At 42.6% G+C, this 18765-nt stretch overlaps 1 protein-coding gene across 3 annotated transcripts in view; it reads left to right on the top strand.

Moving 5' to 3' along the window:
- The window catches only part of nisch (nischarin), a 38782-nt gene that overhangs the window by 14080 nt on the left and 5937 nt on the right, over positions 1–18765 (top strand). Inside the window, exons 10-26 of one of the 3 annotated variants that reach the window (XM_075460054.1) lie at positions 1375–1560; positions 1660–1788; positions 4403–4516; positions 5623–5809; positions 7474–7589; positions 7739–7818; positions 8405–8734; positions 9053–9321; positions 10337–10548; positions 11364–11782; positions 13582–13775; positions 13864–13927; positions 15190–15328; positions 15604–15754; positions 16866–16985; positions 17062–17223; positions 17970–18142. In XM_075460054.1, coding sequence (XP_075316169.1) covers positions 1375–1560; positions 1660–1788; positions 4403–4516; positions 5623–5809; positions 7474–7589; positions 7739–7818; positions 8405–8734; positions 9053–9321; positions 10337–10548; positions 11364–11782; positions 13582–13775; positions 13864–13927; positions 15190–15328; positions 15604–15754; positions 16866–16985; positions 17062–17223; positions 17970–18142 — 3045 coding nt within the window. Of the gene's footprint in view, positions 1–1374; positions 1561–1659; positions 1789–4402; positions 4517–5622; positions 5818–7473; positions 7590–7738; positions 7819–8404; positions 8735–9052; positions 9322–10336; positions 10549–11363; positions 11783–13581; positions 13776–13863; positions 13928–15189; positions 15329–15603; positions 15755–16865; positions 16986–17061; positions 17224–17969; positions 18143–18765 lie in introns of those variants that run through there. The other 2 variants (XM_075460055.1, XM_075460056.1) reach the window with 2 other exon arrangements.

The raw sequence follows: 18765 nt of genomic DNA, 5'->3' as shown, positions 1-18765 counted from the left end.
TTATTTTTACCAACATTATTTCTACTAATCAGATACTTTAGAAGTGATTTTGCTAATTCTAGAGATCAAAACTTGTTTAAGATGGACAAGAGAAGCCGAGCAAAGGGAGAGATGTTCTCAAACCGATGTTTGGTACTTTTTACGAGAAGTTCGAGCACTTATGCACCCAAAGTCAACCAGTTTAACAGGTTCTGAACAACAGACAGTCTGGAATATTCCTCTCATCAGTCGTACTGACAAATGATGAGTTGGATTAGATAGGATGGAAAGAAAGATTGAATGTCCAAAAATTGAGAAAGAAATGAAAGATGGAGCCTCAAAGTACGATTGGAGGTGGAGAAAATATATGATGGACGGCAGCCAATCTGGTTCTGTCTCTGGTTGTTTTTATTATGTTACATGTGACTTTTCTTCTTTTCTTTATTCAAATAACACAAAAACATTCAATATAAATAAACACTACGACAGAAAAACGACAAAAAGACTCAGGTTTCATATTTGGAACTCCCAGAACCAGCCCACATCTGTCCTGTAACTTCAGCCAGAACCAAACAAATGACACAAAATGAGACTCTGCTCCTTCCACCAGTATAATTATGAGTATGCGATTTAATGTTTGCTTTGGCAAAAGAACCAAAAACACTTTGATATTTACACCAGAAGTAGTTTCCTGTGGCTTCTACAATCCTTTAGATTAATAAATTCATTCTTTGAGAACTGAATAAACAAGTTTAGATGATGATAAACGCTCCTAAAAAAAAATATATATATATATATATATATATATATATATATTTATTTATTTCTGTGTTGGAGTCGCTGTTTACTGACTTTTTCCACTCGGTTTTCAGGTGAATTTGTTATTTAAATGTATTTGGTTTATTTTTTTCTTTTTCTTTATTTATGTCTGTTATGATCTATTTATTAACTCCTAACGATTTATTTCTTCATCTCAATTTCATCATGTTTTTTTTTATGATTTATTTAATTTAAAGTATTTATTTCCTGTTATTTTTCTCCTATTTAAACTGATTTAATCCCATTTTTTCCTTTTATGTTTCCCTGCCTCCTTTTTTTACATTCCTGTCTTCAGTTCTGCATCATTAATTAGGGAACAGGTTGATTTCTTATTTGATTTCAGTAGCATTTATCATCATAAAAACTAATTTATTTAGCAATTTATATATTTTTGTATTTATTTCAGATTATGGCCGTTTCAATGTGGCTTCAGAGGGATGTTTTTGGCTTTCAGTGACATAAATTATTGCACTAAAAACACACTTTAGATGCTTTTTAAAGAGTAGAGGAGTGACTGTTTTGATCCGTTTGCCTGTTTCTGCTGTAGTTTGAGTTTACGACTTGTTGTGGTTGCAGCATCTGTACAACCTGGTGCACGTGGATCTGTCCTATAACAGTCTTCGGGTCCTGGAAGCTGCTCACACCCGTCTGGGGAACATCAAAACCCTGAGCCTGGCCGGCAACCAGCTGGAGCAACTTACAGGCCTCTCTAAGCTCTACTCTCTGGTCAACCTGGACCTCAGCCACAACCAGCTGGCCCAGGTAACCCGAGCGAGGTTGCCCTGATGTGCAAGTGGTTCAAACTGCAGGGCTAATATTTATAATGCTGTGTTGGTTGGTCTGTAACTTTTTTCTTTCCAGTTGGAGGAAATCAGAAACATCGGCTCTCTGCCCTGTTTGGAGAAGCTCAACCTGTCCAGTAACCCCTTATGCATCATCCCAGACTACAGAACCAAAGTCCTGGCCCAGTTTGGAGACCGTGCAGCTGAGGTACGCCACCAAAACCACTGCAGTAATGATTAAACACAAACACTCTGAAAAAAGAAAAAGGGGAAAAAAGGGGGGGAAATGAAATATTGTTTACATTCACTACCACAAGATGGCAGCCGTGTATTATCTGAGTTATACCAGAGAGTCTCTATTATGAGGAGAGGGAAAACTGGCGGCTATTTCCGGGTGGTACTGCACTCTAGGGGCGCCAACGAAGCAGTGCAGAGCACGCCGAACTCTATGGTGGTACTATGAAATCCACCTTAGATCCAGCCATTGCTTTGGATATAATTTTTTATATTTTTTCATTTTAATTTTTCTAAAGGCAGGATAAATTATCCTTTCAAACGGCACTTGGTTTGATTTTTTTAAACTCACTAGATTTGTTTAAAATACACATTTATTTTCAGTATTGCATCCCGAGTGACGTCACGCATGTGGCATCACTTTACGGCATGGTCAGTCCTAGCGCTGAGCTAGCAGAGAGGTGTTAGCTCAAATAGTTACAGATTTCAGCACAGCCCTTTTACATACTCTCTGACTAGCCTCTGGTTTAGCTTCGGTTGTTGTTAGCAGCACCAGGTTAGCACTCTGGCACAGTGGACGAGTGCCGTAAAGCAGCCGGTCGTAATCTGCCGTGCGTTCTTCAGATTCCGTTAGCTAGATGCTAGCGGATACTGACTCGCAAATGCCAGACCTGTAAGAAAACAGAAAGCTATAACTCCCAGGTTATTGTACTTTCGATATAAATCCACATCCCTCTGTCAGAAATCACAGTATTATTTTCAGGTTTCAGCCGCTAGCGGGGACATTTTTTGAGTTATTAGCTCCAGCCCTATGGAAAATGGTCATTCTGCACTCGCTCGCCAGCGCCCCCAGAGAAAATTAACTGAACTGCGGCCAAATTTTTTATAATGGGGCGAATAGGAAGTGGAACGGCTGTCTGTAAAAGGGCTGTGGTTATACCCCGAATTAATCTGTGTTCCCATTAAAAATGTTCCAGGAAATTTATGGTGAAGAGACTTAGATAAAATGCCGTGAGCCCATGCAGCTAATGTTAGCTAATGCAGCTAAAAGGGAGTGTTCAGCCGTTAGCTCATGCAGCTAACAGGAAGTGTTTAGCCGTTAGCGCATGCGGCTAACAGGAAGTGTTTAGCCGTTAGCGCATGCGGCTAACAGGAAGTGTTTAGTCGTTAGTTCATGCGGCTAACAGGAAGTGTTTAGTCGTTAGCTCCTGCGGCTAATAGGAAGTGTTTAGCCATTAGCTAATGCAGCTAACAGGAAGTGTTTAGCCGTCAGCTCATGCAGCTAACAGGAAGTGTTTAGCCGTTAGCTCATGCAGCTAACAGGAAGTGTTTAGCCATTAGCTAATGCAGCTAACGGGAAGTGTTTAGCCATCAGCTCATGCAGCTAACATGAAGTGTTTAGCAGTTAGCTCATGCAGCTAACAGGAAGTGTTTAGCCATTAGCTAATGCAGCTAACAGGAAGTGTTTAGCCGTTAGTTCATGCGGCTAACAGGAAGTGTATAGCCATTAGCTCATGCAGCTAACAGGAAGTGTATAGCCGTTAGCTCATGCTGCTAACAGGAAGTGTATAGCCGTTAGCTCATGCTGCTAACAGGAAGTGTATAGCCGTTAGCTCATGCTGCTAACAGGAAGTGTATAGCCGTTAGCTCATGTGGCTAACAGGAAGTGTTTATATGAAAGATGTTCGGGTGAAATTTAGAGAAAATTAATCAAAATATTTAACAAGAGAAGATGTTTTGGTCCAAATCTTTGATGAAGATTCAGAAGGTGAGAATTTCCCTCAGAGTGACGGTTAAGAAGGAAATGTTGCCCCAGCATCGTAATGACGGGGAAAAGGTGGAGGTAGATGGGGCTCAGGGGGTCTGCATGGAAACAGCAGTAATGAGGACTGGGTTTCTCTGAATACTGATGAAGTGTACCGGGGGATCAGACACTTTGAGCCTGTTGGCCATCGTGGAGACAGATGTGACAGATGTGACAGATGCTGAGCCCACTGAGCTGCTGTTCCTCTTCCTAACTGATGATTTTGGACTCTGAGAACAGATGAAACTAACAGAGATGAACACCAGCTCTTGGCCACTCAAACACTGAAGAATCAGGACGTTTTACTGAATTTTTATTTTTAAATTTATTTTATTTTTTTTATTTAATTTTTTTTTTTAATTATTGTATTTTACATTTTTTAAATTTTATGTGGATAAAAGATCAGAAGTAGGAACAGCTTTGTTCATAGTTGTGTTCATGAGTTCAGAAAAGGATTAAAAAGGAAAAATGTGTTCAGAATCCAAAGTCACCACCATGCAGTGATGTCATCAGTGATGTCACTACATGCAAATTAGGTGATTAAATTGACCATTTTCATAAACTTTGGGTCACACTCAGTGTTTTTCCCTTTCACAGTTTCTGTTTCTCTCTGATTGTTTTTAAGCTGCAGCCTGTCGAAATCCTGATGTCAGAATGTGGTTTTCTTTTAAAAAAAAAATAAAAATAATAATCTGTTAGTACTAAAAGGGACGAAGTCGGTACTTCTGTTACTATCTTTTACTGCAAGTGCAGCTGTGTTTAGTTCTATTTTTTGATTTATCAGGTTTGTCTGGACAGTAAAGTGACGACGGAGAAGGAGCTGGACACCGTGGAAGTACTGAAAGCCATTCAGAAAGCCAAAGAAGCCAAAGACCGGATGAGCGGCAGCGACAAGAAGGTAAACAGTGACACAGAGAGTCTGAAATACGGTTAAATTATCAGTTTCCATCTCAGTTACACTGACACAAGTTAAAATGATAATACATCATGGTAATTACTGTAAATATAAATGCTTTTAATCTCTTTTAGGACCAAATCTGTTGTTACATCAAAGCATCTTTCCTTATTGATTATTGTATTTTAGTGGTGCAACGGATCATAATTGATCCGTGATCCAAACGGATTTCTCTCTACGGTTCGGTACGTACGTGGTCCGCGGATTGGTTGACGAAATAAATAAATAAATAAATAAATAAATAAATAAATAAGGAGGCGTGTTTATGTATCATAAAGTCGCATGTATGGGCACATTTTGGCTTCCCTGTCACATACAATGATGATGGACGAAGGGTGGTGGATAAAACAATTACGGTATGTCGGCATTGTGGCACGAGAAAGCCATATGAGAGTGGAAATACATCCAGCATGGCAGCGCATTTGAACTCCATTATCCTGGCATGTTAGCTCCTGCGTCAGACTCCAAGACGAGTGCTGCGCATCAACCACTAATCACAGCGACATTTAAACACCCTTTAGCAGCAGAATCTGACAGGGCCAAAGCCATAACAAATGCTATCGGAGTGTTCATAGCTGCAGACATCAGGCCATACTCTGTTGCGCAAAACAAGGGCTTTAAACACAGCTTCATGTCAAAAGCGAACTATCCCTTTAAGAAGAGTTTCCACCGTAATGCACAGAATAATCTAAATGTGAATGAGTCACGTGCACTAACCATTAAAAGAACGGAGCCTCAGAATTCAGAGTATTTTCTCTCTCTTTGTGCACCGTTTAGGCTTCGCTTTGGTTCCTGTTGGAGGCAGAATGTTTCTTACTTTAAAAACCTTTAAAGTTTAAAACCTCACGAGGTCTTTGTGCACGAGGGAAACGTCGAACACGATAAAGAACTCGAATGGAAACAGTCATTGTAGTTTGTTCACGTGTTTCTGCCTGGTTGCAGATTTGAAACCAGGACACAGTTTTTGACTTTACACAGATTTAACCTTCAGTTCAAAATGTCTGTTGGGATGATCTCTGAAGGCTTCCTCCTCTCTGTCCTCTCGTCAGATCAGTGAGGAGACCAGGCTGTCTGCTGCTGCACCTCCTCCCTCCTCCTCCTCCTCCTCCCCACCTCCTCCCTCTTCCTCCTCCTCCTCCTCCTGCTGCTCCTCTGCTGTTGCTCCTCCAGCTGTCACCTCCTCTTCCTCTTCCTCCTCTTCCTGTCCGGCCCAGCAGGCTGCCTGCCCCAGCCAAGGTAATCATGTATGTATCAGGCTGTGCAGTGCGGAGGGCGGGGGGGCTCAGGGGTTGTATTTCTGCCAGACGGACGGGTGTGAACGCTTTACCTGCTTTTTGTCCTGAATGTGATGCATGTGGACACTAAATCTGGGATGAATAACTTCTATAACTGATTAATCTCTGAGCCGTTTAGTAAAAAAAAAGTTGGTCTCTTTGTTGCTGAAGGGACGACTTCAGATGGTTTGTTTTTATCCAACAAACGATCCAAAACTCAGAGCTGAAGTTAGCCAATCTGAAGAAGCTGAAACCTGAGAACGTTGACTTAAACAGGGAAATTACCAGAGGTGGGTAATAACCAGTTACATTTACTTGAGTAAGTTTTTGAAAACATTACACTTCTGGGAGTAGTTTTAAATCTCTATACGTTTTACTTTTCCTTGAGTAGATGTGTGCAGCAGAAACTGTCCTCTTACTCCGCTACATTAGGCTACAATGAGCTGGTTACTTTTCTTCTTACCTCTTTGGTATTCTACGCCTCATTATTTTTATCCCCCCGCGTACGCCTCATTTTAATGTTTTATTCTGACAGAGAGAGAGACTTCCGCCAAAGGCTCTACCACCTGACTGTGTTCCACCAATCAGACGCGGCCGTGCAGTCTGGTCACGTGACCGTACTCGATCTCAGCGGCGGGACGGGTTAGCTTTAGCATTAGCAGTCGTAGCAAACAAACAAAGAAACGGATGAAAAATGTCAGAACCAACGGTGGGAAATGAAGACGCAGACGAGGCCTCATACTGAAAGCATGTTTACCTTACAAAGAGTGAGAAACAGCAGCTACATTATGTGTCTTCTGTGTCAACCAAAACAAACGCACATTTCAGCAGAAACTCAACATCTAACTTGAGGAAACATGTAGCGGTAAGTTTCCTAAACTCGTTTTTCCCCCATGGATAGGTGAATGTTTGTTTTTTAGGTTACATATGGGTTACATATGTTTTAAACATTTCCTAAGTCTCTTTTATTTTTTATTGAAGTTCTTGAATTTACCTGGATTATTTTAATTTAAGCTATTTTGTAATTAATTAATCCATTTTAATTTATTTTATCAATTGGATGAACTCTAATTTGCCTAAAGATGATTATTTAGTGTTTTTGTCTGTCTGATTGAATGCTTGTGTTAACAAATAAATCAGACGTTACTCAACAGTTACTCAGTACTTGAGTAGTTTTTTCACCAAGCACTTTTTTACTCTTACTCAAGTAATTATTTGGATGACGACTTTTTACTTTTACTTGAGTCATATTATTCTGAAGTAACAGTACTTTTACTTGAGTACACTTTTTGGCTGCTCTGCCCACCTCTGGAAATCGATCATCAAATTTAGAGCCTAAAATATCATAATTTGCAAAGCTGATGCAAAATGTTCGCAGAATAAAACATACGTTCCAACCAGGTTCTCTTATGTAGTTCACATGAGTTATGAGTGACTCTTTTAATCCTCACTAACCATCCTGTAATAAAAAGTTTGAACTAAAACCTGCTGCTGAGCATTAACACCTGAAACTTTGCCGCCCTGCGAAATGAAAGAAGTCTCGTTGTAAAATGTAGAAAACATCATCTCTGAACAGTTTGCCTCAGTCTGCAGATGTTTTTCAGCATCTTCGAATTGCTTTTCCAGATGTGACGAGCGGAGAAGAAGCACCGGTTCCCCCCTGTGCTCCCCCCCCTGTGGACGCCGCGCCCCCCATGAGCTTTAACGCCAGCGCTCACCTCCCGTCTGCTGCCGCTGCTCAGGTCAGACACGATGTGTAAAATCTTAAATTAAAACCAGGAGTTTGTGTGTGAAAAATAAGTGAATCTATGACTGATTTGTGCTGCTATAAATGAGCTGTAATATTAATTTAGAGGATCCGCTGGTTCTGATGTTCTGTGTTTACCTGCAGATGCAACAACCTGCCGTCGGTCCGTCTGAACAAACATGTCGAGTCTCCACGAATGTCTCCGCTTCTCCTGCTGCCGTCTGGTCAGTATTTAAAAGGGCAGATTATTTAAAAAGGTGCTTCCATTTTGGTTTAAAGGGACAGTTCGCCTCTTCTGACATGAAGCTGTGTAACATCCCATATCAGCAACATCATTTCTGAACATCTTCTTACCCCCTGCTGCGTCCTGTGAGCAGAGTTCCAGCCTCGTTTTGGTGTTGATGAAGGTAGTCCGGCTAGTTGGCTGGGGTTTAAAAGATAAAGCGTTTTGCTTCTCAGAACAATATGCGTTCAACAGAGTAATACATTTGCATCACAAAATGGTTCTCCAGGAAAAAGTCAGAGCTCACAATCTCTTGGCCCTATTTTCTCTCCCTTCGTATCACTGCCTGCTGTGCAGACCGAGCAGCAAACACCGTAACAGGCGCGGCTGTCGGCAGGCGGCAGATGATTTAACAGTGACTGCTGAGTTCTTCTCACATTGATTGATTTATTTTAATTTTTTAATTTTATTTATTTACTCATTTATTATAATTAGGGTGTTTATGGAAGTTAAAATCTTATCAATAGAGGAACAGATGTTTTGCATTATTTAAAAAAAAATCAAGCCTCTCTCCGTCTCTCTTCCAGTTGCGTCTGCTCCTCTTTCTCCTCCAGACCACCGGAAGCCTTTTGTTCGCTCTGCAGCGCCCCCTGGTGTCCTCTGCTGCCCTCTCACCTGCTCTCGCTGTCCGCCTCCAACAAAGATTTCACCAGCCGGCTCTGCCAGCGCCTCAGCTCGGCTGCGAGGGAGCAGGGGGGGAAACGGGAAGAAGAAGAGGAAGAAGAAGAACAAGAAGAAGAAGAAGAAGAAGAGGAGGAGGTGGTGGTGAAGGTGGAGGAGGAGAAGGAGGATGAGAGGAGGTTGGAATCCAGAGAAGTCCGGCCTCATGTTGAGCACACCGAAGTGGGCAGTGTCAGGTAATCTGACCATTTCACTGGTTTAGAGATCAAAATCAAATCAGATTTGTTTATATAGCACATTTAATTTACAAAACAATTCAAAGTGCTTCACATGAAATAAAAGCATTGCAGCAGGGAGTGGAAGAAGCATTAAAAATACATAAAAGAATATAAAGAGAAACAAATAAAATCATTTAAATGAATTTAAAAACGAGCAACAGTCCAGATAAGTTCAAAGATATCGTGCAGATTTCATGCAGACACATGAGAACAGAAAAGATGATGATTTAAAGTAGAGTTTTTACTTTTTTCTCTGTTTTGTGTTCGCGCCTTCAGTCCAGGCTCCAGGGACGGCTACTTTGAGATGGGTCTGGATGACTCTGTGGAGGAGCAGGTGGGCTCCTCGCCCACGCCGCCTCCCGATGCCGAGCGGCCCGCCGAGCGTCCGGAGGAGGAGGTGGTTCGGGTCGGCAGGGTTCTGTGGTGCTGCTGCGTTCGGGTGGAGGCAGACGTGCAGCTGCGGGAGGCGTGTCTGGTGCTGACGGGCCGACGGTTAGGCCTGCTTTACCTGTCACGTGACTTCCTGAGGACCAATCAGGACGCAGGTGAGCACACTCAAGCCAAAGCTCTGATGTTAAGGAACGTGAACATTTACTGTTCAGACGAGTTATCAAGGGAACAATCAGCAGATAATGAGTTAAAACCAGGGCTGGGCAACGATTTAAAATGTTTCATCTAATTAATCACATGATTTCCCTGATTTAATATAAAAATTAAATGAATATAATAAAAAATATATATCTGATATATCGCCCAGCCCTACCGTACCCTTCTCCATGTTTGGTGGATCCGCCGATTACTTTCTTTTCCTGTTCCACAGCAGCAGACTTTTACAAAATAAAAGCCTGTGAGTAACAGACTTTTACAAAATAAAAGCCTGTGAGGAACAAACTTTTACAAAATAAAAGCCTGTGAGCAACAGACTTTTACAAAATAAAAGCCTGCCAGCAACAGAATTTTACAAAATAAAAGCCTGTGAGCAGCAAACTTTTACAAAATAAAAGCTTGTGAGCAACAAACTTTTACAAAATAAAAGCTTGTGAGCAACAAACTTTTACAAAATAAAAGCTTGTGAGCAACAGACTTTTACAAAATAAAAGCCTGTGAGAAACAGACTTTTACAAAATAAAAGCCTGTGAGCAGCAAACTTTTACAAAATAAAAGCTTGTGAGCAACAAACTTTTACAAAATAAAAGCCTGTGAGAAACAGACTTTTACAAAATAAAAGCCTGTGAGCAGCAAACTTTTACAAAATAAAAGCCTGTGAGCAACAGAATTTTACAAAATAAAAGCATGTGAGCAACAGACTTTTACAAAATAAAAGCCTGTGAGCAGCAGACTTTTACAATGATAAAATAAATTTTAAAAATAAATAAAATTAAAAAAACGCATAAATGCGCGGTAAAATATTTATCGCCGTTTAATTAACGAGTTAACTCGTTATTATCGCGTTAACTCGCCCAGCCGTAGTTAAAAGTAATCCTGTTTGGACCTGATATAATCAGATCAGCGTACCTGTAGGTGACCTGTTCTCAGTTCTGCTGCTTGTTCTGTTCTCAGAGCAGCACCAGAGTCCGGCTGTGGAGGAGCTGCTGTCGGGCCTGCAGGTGGACATCCTGCTTCCCTACTCCCAGCTCCTGCTCTCCTCCCGAGCCGAGCTGCCCGACTCCTGTCTCTCCTTTGGGCTCCGAGCCGGTCCGACCCGCTGGTACGTCTTCTCTGGGGCTGAGGAGCTCCGGCAGACCAGAACTGAGCTGACCGAGCTGCTCCAGGTCAGAGAACAGCACTCTGCTTAATTTTTATTCAATTTTTTTTTTATTCTCTTTAAATTGCTTGTTTTTATGCTGCTTTATGCTGTTCTTTTCAAATCTAATTTATTTATATAGCACATTTCATGTACAAACAGTTCAAAGTGCTTTACATAAAATAAAAGCATTGCAGCAGGGAGTGGAAGAAGCATTAAAAATACATAAAATAATATAAAGAGAAACAAATAAAATAATTTAAATGAATTTAAAAACAAGCAACAGTCCAGATAAGTTCAAAGATATCGTGCAGATTTCATGCATAGACACATGAGAACAGAAATGTCTTTAACCTGGATTTAAAAATGTCTCCATTTGGTGAAAGTTTAATCTCCACTGGCAGTTTGTTCCACTTGTTTGCAGCATAACAGCTAAATGCTGCTTCTCCATGTTTAGTCTGGACTCTGGACTGGACCAGCTGACCTGAGTCCTTGGATCTCAGATCTCTGCTTTTAAATGCCTCGTCTTTATGTAAAGCACATTGAGTTGCCTGTGGTATGAAATGTGCTTTATAAATAAAGATGCTTTGCCTTGCCTTCATTAGTGTGTGTTTTATTTCATTTTAATGGCCTTTTATCATAATTCCACCACAGTTTGTTACCGAATTCTCCCTAAATTAAGATTTGGTCTCCTTATTTTCTGTCCAAGCTGCTGTAATTTGGTCAAACAGAGCTTTATATTTTCTTATAAAACTGCATTAACTCCTCAGTCATGAAGAATGAATCTCAGCTTTTCTGTCCAAATAAAAACCTCCTTGTTGTGTGTTTTTTTTTTTTTTCCAGGCGGCGGAGCCCCACAGCGCTCCTCAGCTCCTCCCACCCTCGCTCATCAACTCCTGGGAGCTGGAGGAGAGTCAGGGAGCCCAGGGAGGCTATCCTGCCCACCTCCTCCCCTCCTCCCCCGACTCTCACCCACTCCTCTCGGACATCGTATCCACGGAGCCCAGCTCCCCCGCTCTCCTTTTCCTCACCCACAGACACCTCTGGGTGCTGAAGATGGACTTCAAAGAGCTGGTGGAAAAAGAGAAGAGCCTCCATCAGCCCTCCTCCTCCTCTTCTTCTTCTTCTTCTTCTTCCTCGTCGTGGTGCAGGCTGGTTCGTGTGCCCCTCGGCTCTGTGGTGCTTCACCCCAGAGAAAGGGACGCTCAGGTGGGCGAGAGGCCCGGCGACGCTTCCTGTTCCAACCCCCAACACCACCGCAGGTACGATCCCACCGATGGATGCTCCAACTCTGCACTGAACCAACATCTATACACGCATACAAAAGAGAAGAGGTTTGCTGTCAGTAAACACCTCGCGTCACTAGCCCCTTTCACACTGAGGAAGAACCCGCGTTTAATTCGCGAATTTAGCGTGTCCGCTGTTCCTTTCACACTGCCGACCCGGGCTGGCGTGTCAACTCGACTCGCCTTTCGACCCGCGTCGGACCCTAGTCTTTCTGCCGAGTTTGGTGTGAACGCAATCGACGCGGGTCGGACGTGGGCGTGGCGTGACGTGAGGAGTTTAAAAGACAGAATGGACATAACATCTCCATGAACTGCATATACACTTGCAAAAACAAGTCCTCAAAGTGTCCCGCCATCGTTGGTTTGAAACATTCGATGCAGACAGGTGTGTTTAACCCTACCTCCGACGCATGGCTTGTGCCTACGTCATTGTACACGCCCAGCATTTTATGTGTTTCGTGTGACGCTCTGCCACTAGGCCACGCCCCCTGAACTCGGCTTCAGGCGACACGGGTCACCAACACGCCAAGCGTTCACATTGCTCGACGTGGGACGAAGTGGCAATTTGGACCCGCTAAGGTAGCGGGTCGCAGTGTGAAAACAGCCACTGTCTCTAGAAACTAAAGACCAAGTCCGGAACCTCGGCGTGCTGATGGACTCAGACCTGACCTTCAACTATCATATCAGATCAGTCACCAAATCAGCCTTTTATCAACTTAAGAACATATCCAGGATGAAGGCTTTCATGTCCCAAACAGATCAGGAGAAGCTGATTCATGCTACATGCTAATGCTAACGGTGTTCTGACTGGACTCCCCCAAAAGAGTCTCAAACAGCTGCAGCTCATTCAGAACGCTGCAGCCCGAGTTTTAACCAGAACAAAGAGATCACATCAAGTGATCTCTTTGTGTGTTTGTTCTCAGGTCTTTACATCGGCTCCCGGTCAGATACAGAATAGATTTTAAAGTTCTGCTGCTCATCTACACTGTAACGAATTACGGTGGATATACAACAGTATCCGACTGTATTTGACAATAATTGTAAAATACTGTTGAATATTCGTCCCTCACATGTAAATTAACAGTTAAATCAGTCATTTAACAATACCAGTAGATAACTGTGATTTAACAGCATAAAACTAGCCTGGCTGACGCGTCCACATCTCGATGAGATGGTGGTCTGGGAACTAGGTGTGCATTTTCTCGTATTTGAGGCGTGGTTTACGAATGCCTAGAGCCGTTTATTGGGTGCTACGATGCTGCTTTGCGCGTGATTCATAGCCAATTGTATCACTTATACCAGATGACGACAGAAATTCAACGAGGAAGAAGAAGAAAAAAAGTAAAATAAAAGTAAACTTGCGTTCTAAGCTACTTAAAACACTTTCTAAGGCTGCATCGAACAGTAACGTTTTGTCCGCTGCCATGTTGGATTAACACTCTACAAGCTTTGGTGTCGCGCATAGACGTCGTCATCGTCTTGCTGCCCCCCCCCCCCCCAGTCAGCCACAACTGTAAGCACTTTTAAATCCAGGTTAAAAACATTTCTCTTTCCTTGTGCTTATGGCTGAGTTTATATTTTTCTTTTTCCTCTCTTCTTTGACTGCGTTTAACTGTTTTAATTTTTATTCTCTTTTTTTTTCTCTTTAAATTGCTTGCTTTTATGCTGTTCTTTTAAATGTCTTTATGTAAAGCACATTGAGTTGCCTGTGGTATGAAATGCGCTGTATAAATAAAGATGCCTTGCCTTGCCTTAACTCTTAAACTCTTATCCAGGAGTCTCCATTCTGTGGAGATGCTCCTCGGCTCCGGGAGCCTGCTGCTGCTCTTCGCTTTGGCCCAGGACAGGAGCTCTTTCCTGGGCGAGCTGAGCCAGAGGAGAGCTGCTGTTGAAGGCCTGAAGATGGTGGCCCTGCCCCGGCCCTGCAGACCCTGCAGACCCTGCCCACACCGAGGACAAGCCGCAGCGGGTAAGGACCAGAAACCTGTTCATGCTTTCAGACCAGGCTTTATTTCACCTCATGTGCTCGTTTTGTTTGTCCGTTGTTGTGTTCTCAGGTCGCCACAGATCCAGAGACCGCTGCTGCTGCACCAGTGACGAGAAGCCGCACAGTTCCAGCAGGTAGACTTTCACCTTGTTTATGAGAGCCACCATAGATTCTTAGATGTCCTCTCTACTCAACAACACTTCTTTCTTTGACTGCCTGCTTTCTGAAGCTGGTCCGTAGTTACTGATGAGCTCTGAAACCGTTTCAGTGTTCTGGAACAGAACTTTTAACAGGAAACACCACTTTGTCAGCGAGCTCTGAGGGGTTTAATGAACGGGTTGTGTTGCTTCTTTGTTCTAAGTTATTATGAGCAAACATCTCCACTTTGGTCCAGAAGTCTTGTGCTTTGTTCAGATGCAGCTTTGCAAACCTAAGCTGTGCTGCCATGTTGTTTTTAGAGAGAAGACAAATCTACCCATATAATATACCCATATAAATAAGATAAACAAATCTCATTCTTGTCTGAACTTAGAAGCAGAAAATGAAGTCATCTGCAAAGCAATGGAAATGTGTGTGACTTTGTTTAATATCATTACCTAATGATGGCATTTATAACGTGAAAAGAACAAACTGGAATCTATCAGATTAATCTGATTTAAACCAGCCTAATGTGTAAGTAATCTTTATTTGTGCAGCGCCTTTCACAGACCAGGGTCACAAACAGAAACACACAGTTAGGAAGTACATAAAATTATAAGTTTAAAAGGCAACTGTGACGATCATAGCAGCCCTAAGACAATTAAGCAAAAACCTGAACAAATAAATAGGTCTGAAGTTGCCTATTGAAGGCGTCAACAGACTCCATCGAGCGCAGAGAGAGCGGAAGATGGTTCCAAAGCCTGGAAGGATTGGTCTCCTCTGGTCCGGAAATGAGTGCGTGGCACCATCGGTAGGTTCTGATCCACAGACGGCAAAAATAATACAGGACCCAAGACAGTACCTTGAGGGACTCCACACAGCAGATCTGCTGACTCAGACCTTATTTGGTTAGCTGTGACACTAAAACTACGCCCAGAAAAGTATGACGAGAACCAGCGTAGAACTGAACCTGACAGACCTACTTTAATCTCAGTATCTGGCAGGACATTAAGAGCTGTTATCTGAGACCAAAGGGAGATTATTCATAGCTTTCCCCACTGCTGATGTGCCCTGAATCCTGACTGAATCTTATCAAATGGATCATTTCTGTGCAAACGGCCTAAATTCTGATTTACAGCAATTCTTTTTAAATAATTTGAAATAAAACGATATTAGATATACGTCTGTAATCGGCCGACACTGCAGGAAATCTTTACTTTTGTGGACGGTCCTGATATCTTTATCTCTTTCTCTTCAGCTGGGACTCCTCCCACCTCCAAATGGAGGAGAACCAGCCGTCCCCCCACCTCGTCCCGGGCCTTTCCCCAGGACTGAAGCTCCTGTCTGGACTCAGAGGACAGCAGATGCTGACCTACTTCCACAGATATGTAGCTCAGGTAAGAACACTTCCTGTGTACTTCTGCCTGAGAAGAGAAAGAGATTTAGAGTTCCTAAGCACAGATTTAGTTTGGACCACATTTACAGCAGATGGCACAGCAGCTCACTGTTTCTCAACGACTGGAGTTATTTCTCAGATCATTTTTAACCTTTAAGGAAATCACGCTGCTTCTTCTCCTGTCCTCGTCCTGATGTTTATGCTCCTTAAACAGTATTTGTAGTCAGACCAACGCCAGCAGCAGTTCCTGTTTTTGTTTTTTATCCCTTAAATCAGTCGGAGGCGGAGGAGGTGCGGCAGGTCCTGTGGCTGTCAGCGGTTCTCTACAGATCTCCAGAGGCTGAACTCACCTGCTGTCTGCTGCTCTCCACTCATTCCATCTACTTCCTGCTGGAGGACTCCGCCACCGCCCTGGATCATCACTCAGGTGGGGCGATGAGGAAAGATTTCACCCACAGCTTGGGCCACTTTTACGTTTCTACTTCAGGTTAATTTACTCAAATTCTGCACGTTTTCTTCTTTTAAAAGAGAAATATTGTAGAGTTTCTAACATTCTAACAAACAGGTTGTTTAGTGACCTGGTTTAGAGTTTTAAACGCGGCTGTGTGGCGTGGTCAGCGGGCGGCGGTATAAGCCAAGTTGCACATGGCTGTAGTAAACAAACTTTTAGGCGGCGTCCCACCTGGACCGGTCTGCGGCCCATCACAGGTCCAGCATATAAACAAAGGAGATAAACGGCCATGCACGCTAACTGCTCGGGTCAATATAGAGTCGCCATTTAACCTCACATGCGTGTTTATGGATGGTGGGAGGAACCCAGGAATCTATGTATTTTTGTAAAATAGTTTTTTTTTTTGTAATCATCAATTTATCGAGCAGTTACTGGAATTTACCAGTTTCAGTTTGACTGGAACACCCCAGAGTAGTGACTCAGCTACAGATATTTGTTTGTGGAAGTTTTTCATGGTGAGTAGAAAGGACTTAAAGCTAGAATCGGCAGAAATACAGCGTTTATCTTAGCTGGAAACTGTTGAAAAAGCAGATGTTCTTTCGTTTTGAGAGGCAAAACCTCAACATGATATTTAAGTGATTGGATTGGAGCTGCATCTGATAACGGTTTTTATTTCCAAAACTACAAATACAGCATTCCTCTGATGTGCTTTCATGTTTTTACATGAGGAGAAAAAGAGGAAAATGTTTTTCAGTGAGTATAAAGGGGCTTAGGTGATGAATTCCCAATAATAAAAAAGCTGCTCTCGTCTCGTTTCTTCTGTCAGAAACTGGAACTGAAAATCAGCCCATTAAGACTCACTTACAGCATTTCCAGGCTGTCGCTCTGCTCTAATAAAACCCTGATTTTATAACCAATGAAGTAACATCTTGAACTCCTGCTAATGCTGTAAGTTAATGATTGGAAAGCAAATGAATTCCATCAATGAGTGGAAGACGGGTTTGTTCTGTGGGGTGCGGCCCACTTCGCAGCCTTAAAGGTTCAGCTTTGTTTTGATGAATCATTTCTGTCTGTGTCCACCTGTCAGTGTTGGACGTATCAACCTCTGGAGACTCGGACACGTGTCTCTGCTGCTGCCTCTCCGTCAGACTGTCGGAGCTGCTGACCGTCAACGTGGGACTGTTCGACCAGTACTTCAGAGTCGTAGGTCAGTGTATTCACACACATCTCGGCTCCAGTGTGAACGCAGATCGCACAACTTGAACTTTTCCTTCTGCCCGCAGGACCCTCGGCCGAGCACATCGTGTGCTGCCTCAGCAGGGACAGTTATGGGACGGGCGTCTTCCTGCAGGAGCTGATGGCGGCTCTCAGCCTGCAGCGGCAGCTTCCTGCTCCGGAGCCGTCGGATCAGGACTTCTACTCCCAGTTCACCGACACAAACACGGGTAACCAGGCTCCCTCCTTCCTGCCAGGACCATAAAATCCACCTGAAGCAGGGTGCTGGAAAGTCTTAATAAGTCTGGAATTTTGAAGCACTGTTTTCCAGACCTTGAAAAGTCTTGAATTTTGTGTGAAAGTCTTAATAAAGTATGGAAAATAAATGTATGGTAGAATGTTACAGTATGCTGAAAGGCATTGTGAAATGAGAAATAGGAAGGTAGGCTATAAAACTATCATTTAACTAACTGGTCACGTACTGTATCAGCCTAATGGGATGAGATGTGAGTGAAGAGACTGAATTCTACATACATTCATCCATTCATTTTTTTTTATAGATAGTTTTTGTGACACTTGTTTGATGTGAAATTCATGTACTTGTGATTTTCATGTTTTGAAACGTTTTCATCAGTAAAAGCATAATTTACTGTGAATAATACATTTGTTCATTGAATACTAGCCTATAAAAATGAACATTTCTAATAAACACAGTTGGTACAATCTCAACCAATGAAGTAGGCAGTAGGCACACAAGTTACAAGAACATAAAGTTAAGGTCTCTGGGAAAAAAAGTCTGGAAAAAGTCAAAGCACCCTGTGAAGTCTCTGGATTTTCTTACACAGGACACTAACGGCCCTGATTACAGATGCTCGGTTGATGGTTTGGAGTAAAGCGGGTCCCTTCTGCTAGAAATAAAAACTCCAAATAGTCCCCAAAAAAAACGGTGATAACAGAATTTTGTCTCCCCCTGCAGGTAAGATGCAGAACTACGAGCTGATCCACAGCAGCAAGGTGAAGTTTGTTTATCCCAGCGAGGAGGAGATGGGAGACCTGACCTTCATCGTGGCAGAGAGGAAGACCGCGGCCAGTGGAGCTTCTTCATCCTCCTGCTCATTCAATATCCTGCTCTACCTGCTGGTCTTTCAGGTGGGAACTTCTTCTTCTTCTTCTGCTGCCGCCTGTTAACTTAAAGGTAGGGTAGGAGATCCTGGATTTTGAGTCCAGCGAAGCTGCATTTTGAAAATACACCGGTAAAAAGTCCCAACCCTTTTCTTCACTTTCCCCCCGAAGGCACGCCTCTAGAGTACATGAACGAGCACGAAGGTGCACGAGCGCTGTTCTGACAGCAAGCATCGATCGTTGCCGTATTTAGTATTTAGTATATGCTAACTATACGTTTAGCAGATTGCAGTTTGATAGACGGCATCAGTATCCAATCATCGTTAACGGTCCGTTCAGTGTGATTGGATAGTGTTTTTCCGGGATTGTACGTTCTAGAGGCCACTAAAACTTTTCATTTTTGTGTCAAAACTTTTAATTAATTGGTTGCAATGGGGGTGTGAAGAGTATTTCAAGCAATATGTAAAAAAATGCTCCAGAAAAAGAACCCCTACCTCGCCTTTAAGACTTCAGAAACCTATTTTTATTAAACGATGGAAACCTGTTGTAGCTCTGCTAACACAATAAGTGTATAGCATTTTATTTTATTTTTTTCTAAATTATGTTCAGTTATTTATCTTTATTTAATTTTCACTTCAAATCTGTGTAAT

This window comes from Odontesthes bonariensis, chromosome 3 (genome assembly GCF_027942865.1).
Source record: "Odontesthes bonariensis isolate fOdoBon6 chromosome 3, fOdoBon6.hap1, whole genome shotgun sequence".
Classification (NCBI taxonomy): domain Eukaryota; kingdom Metazoa; phylum Chordata; class Actinopteri; order Atheriniformes; family Atherinopsidae; genus Odontesthes; species Odontesthes bonariensis.
This window is presented reverse-complemented; position numbering and strand designations above follow the sequence as displayed.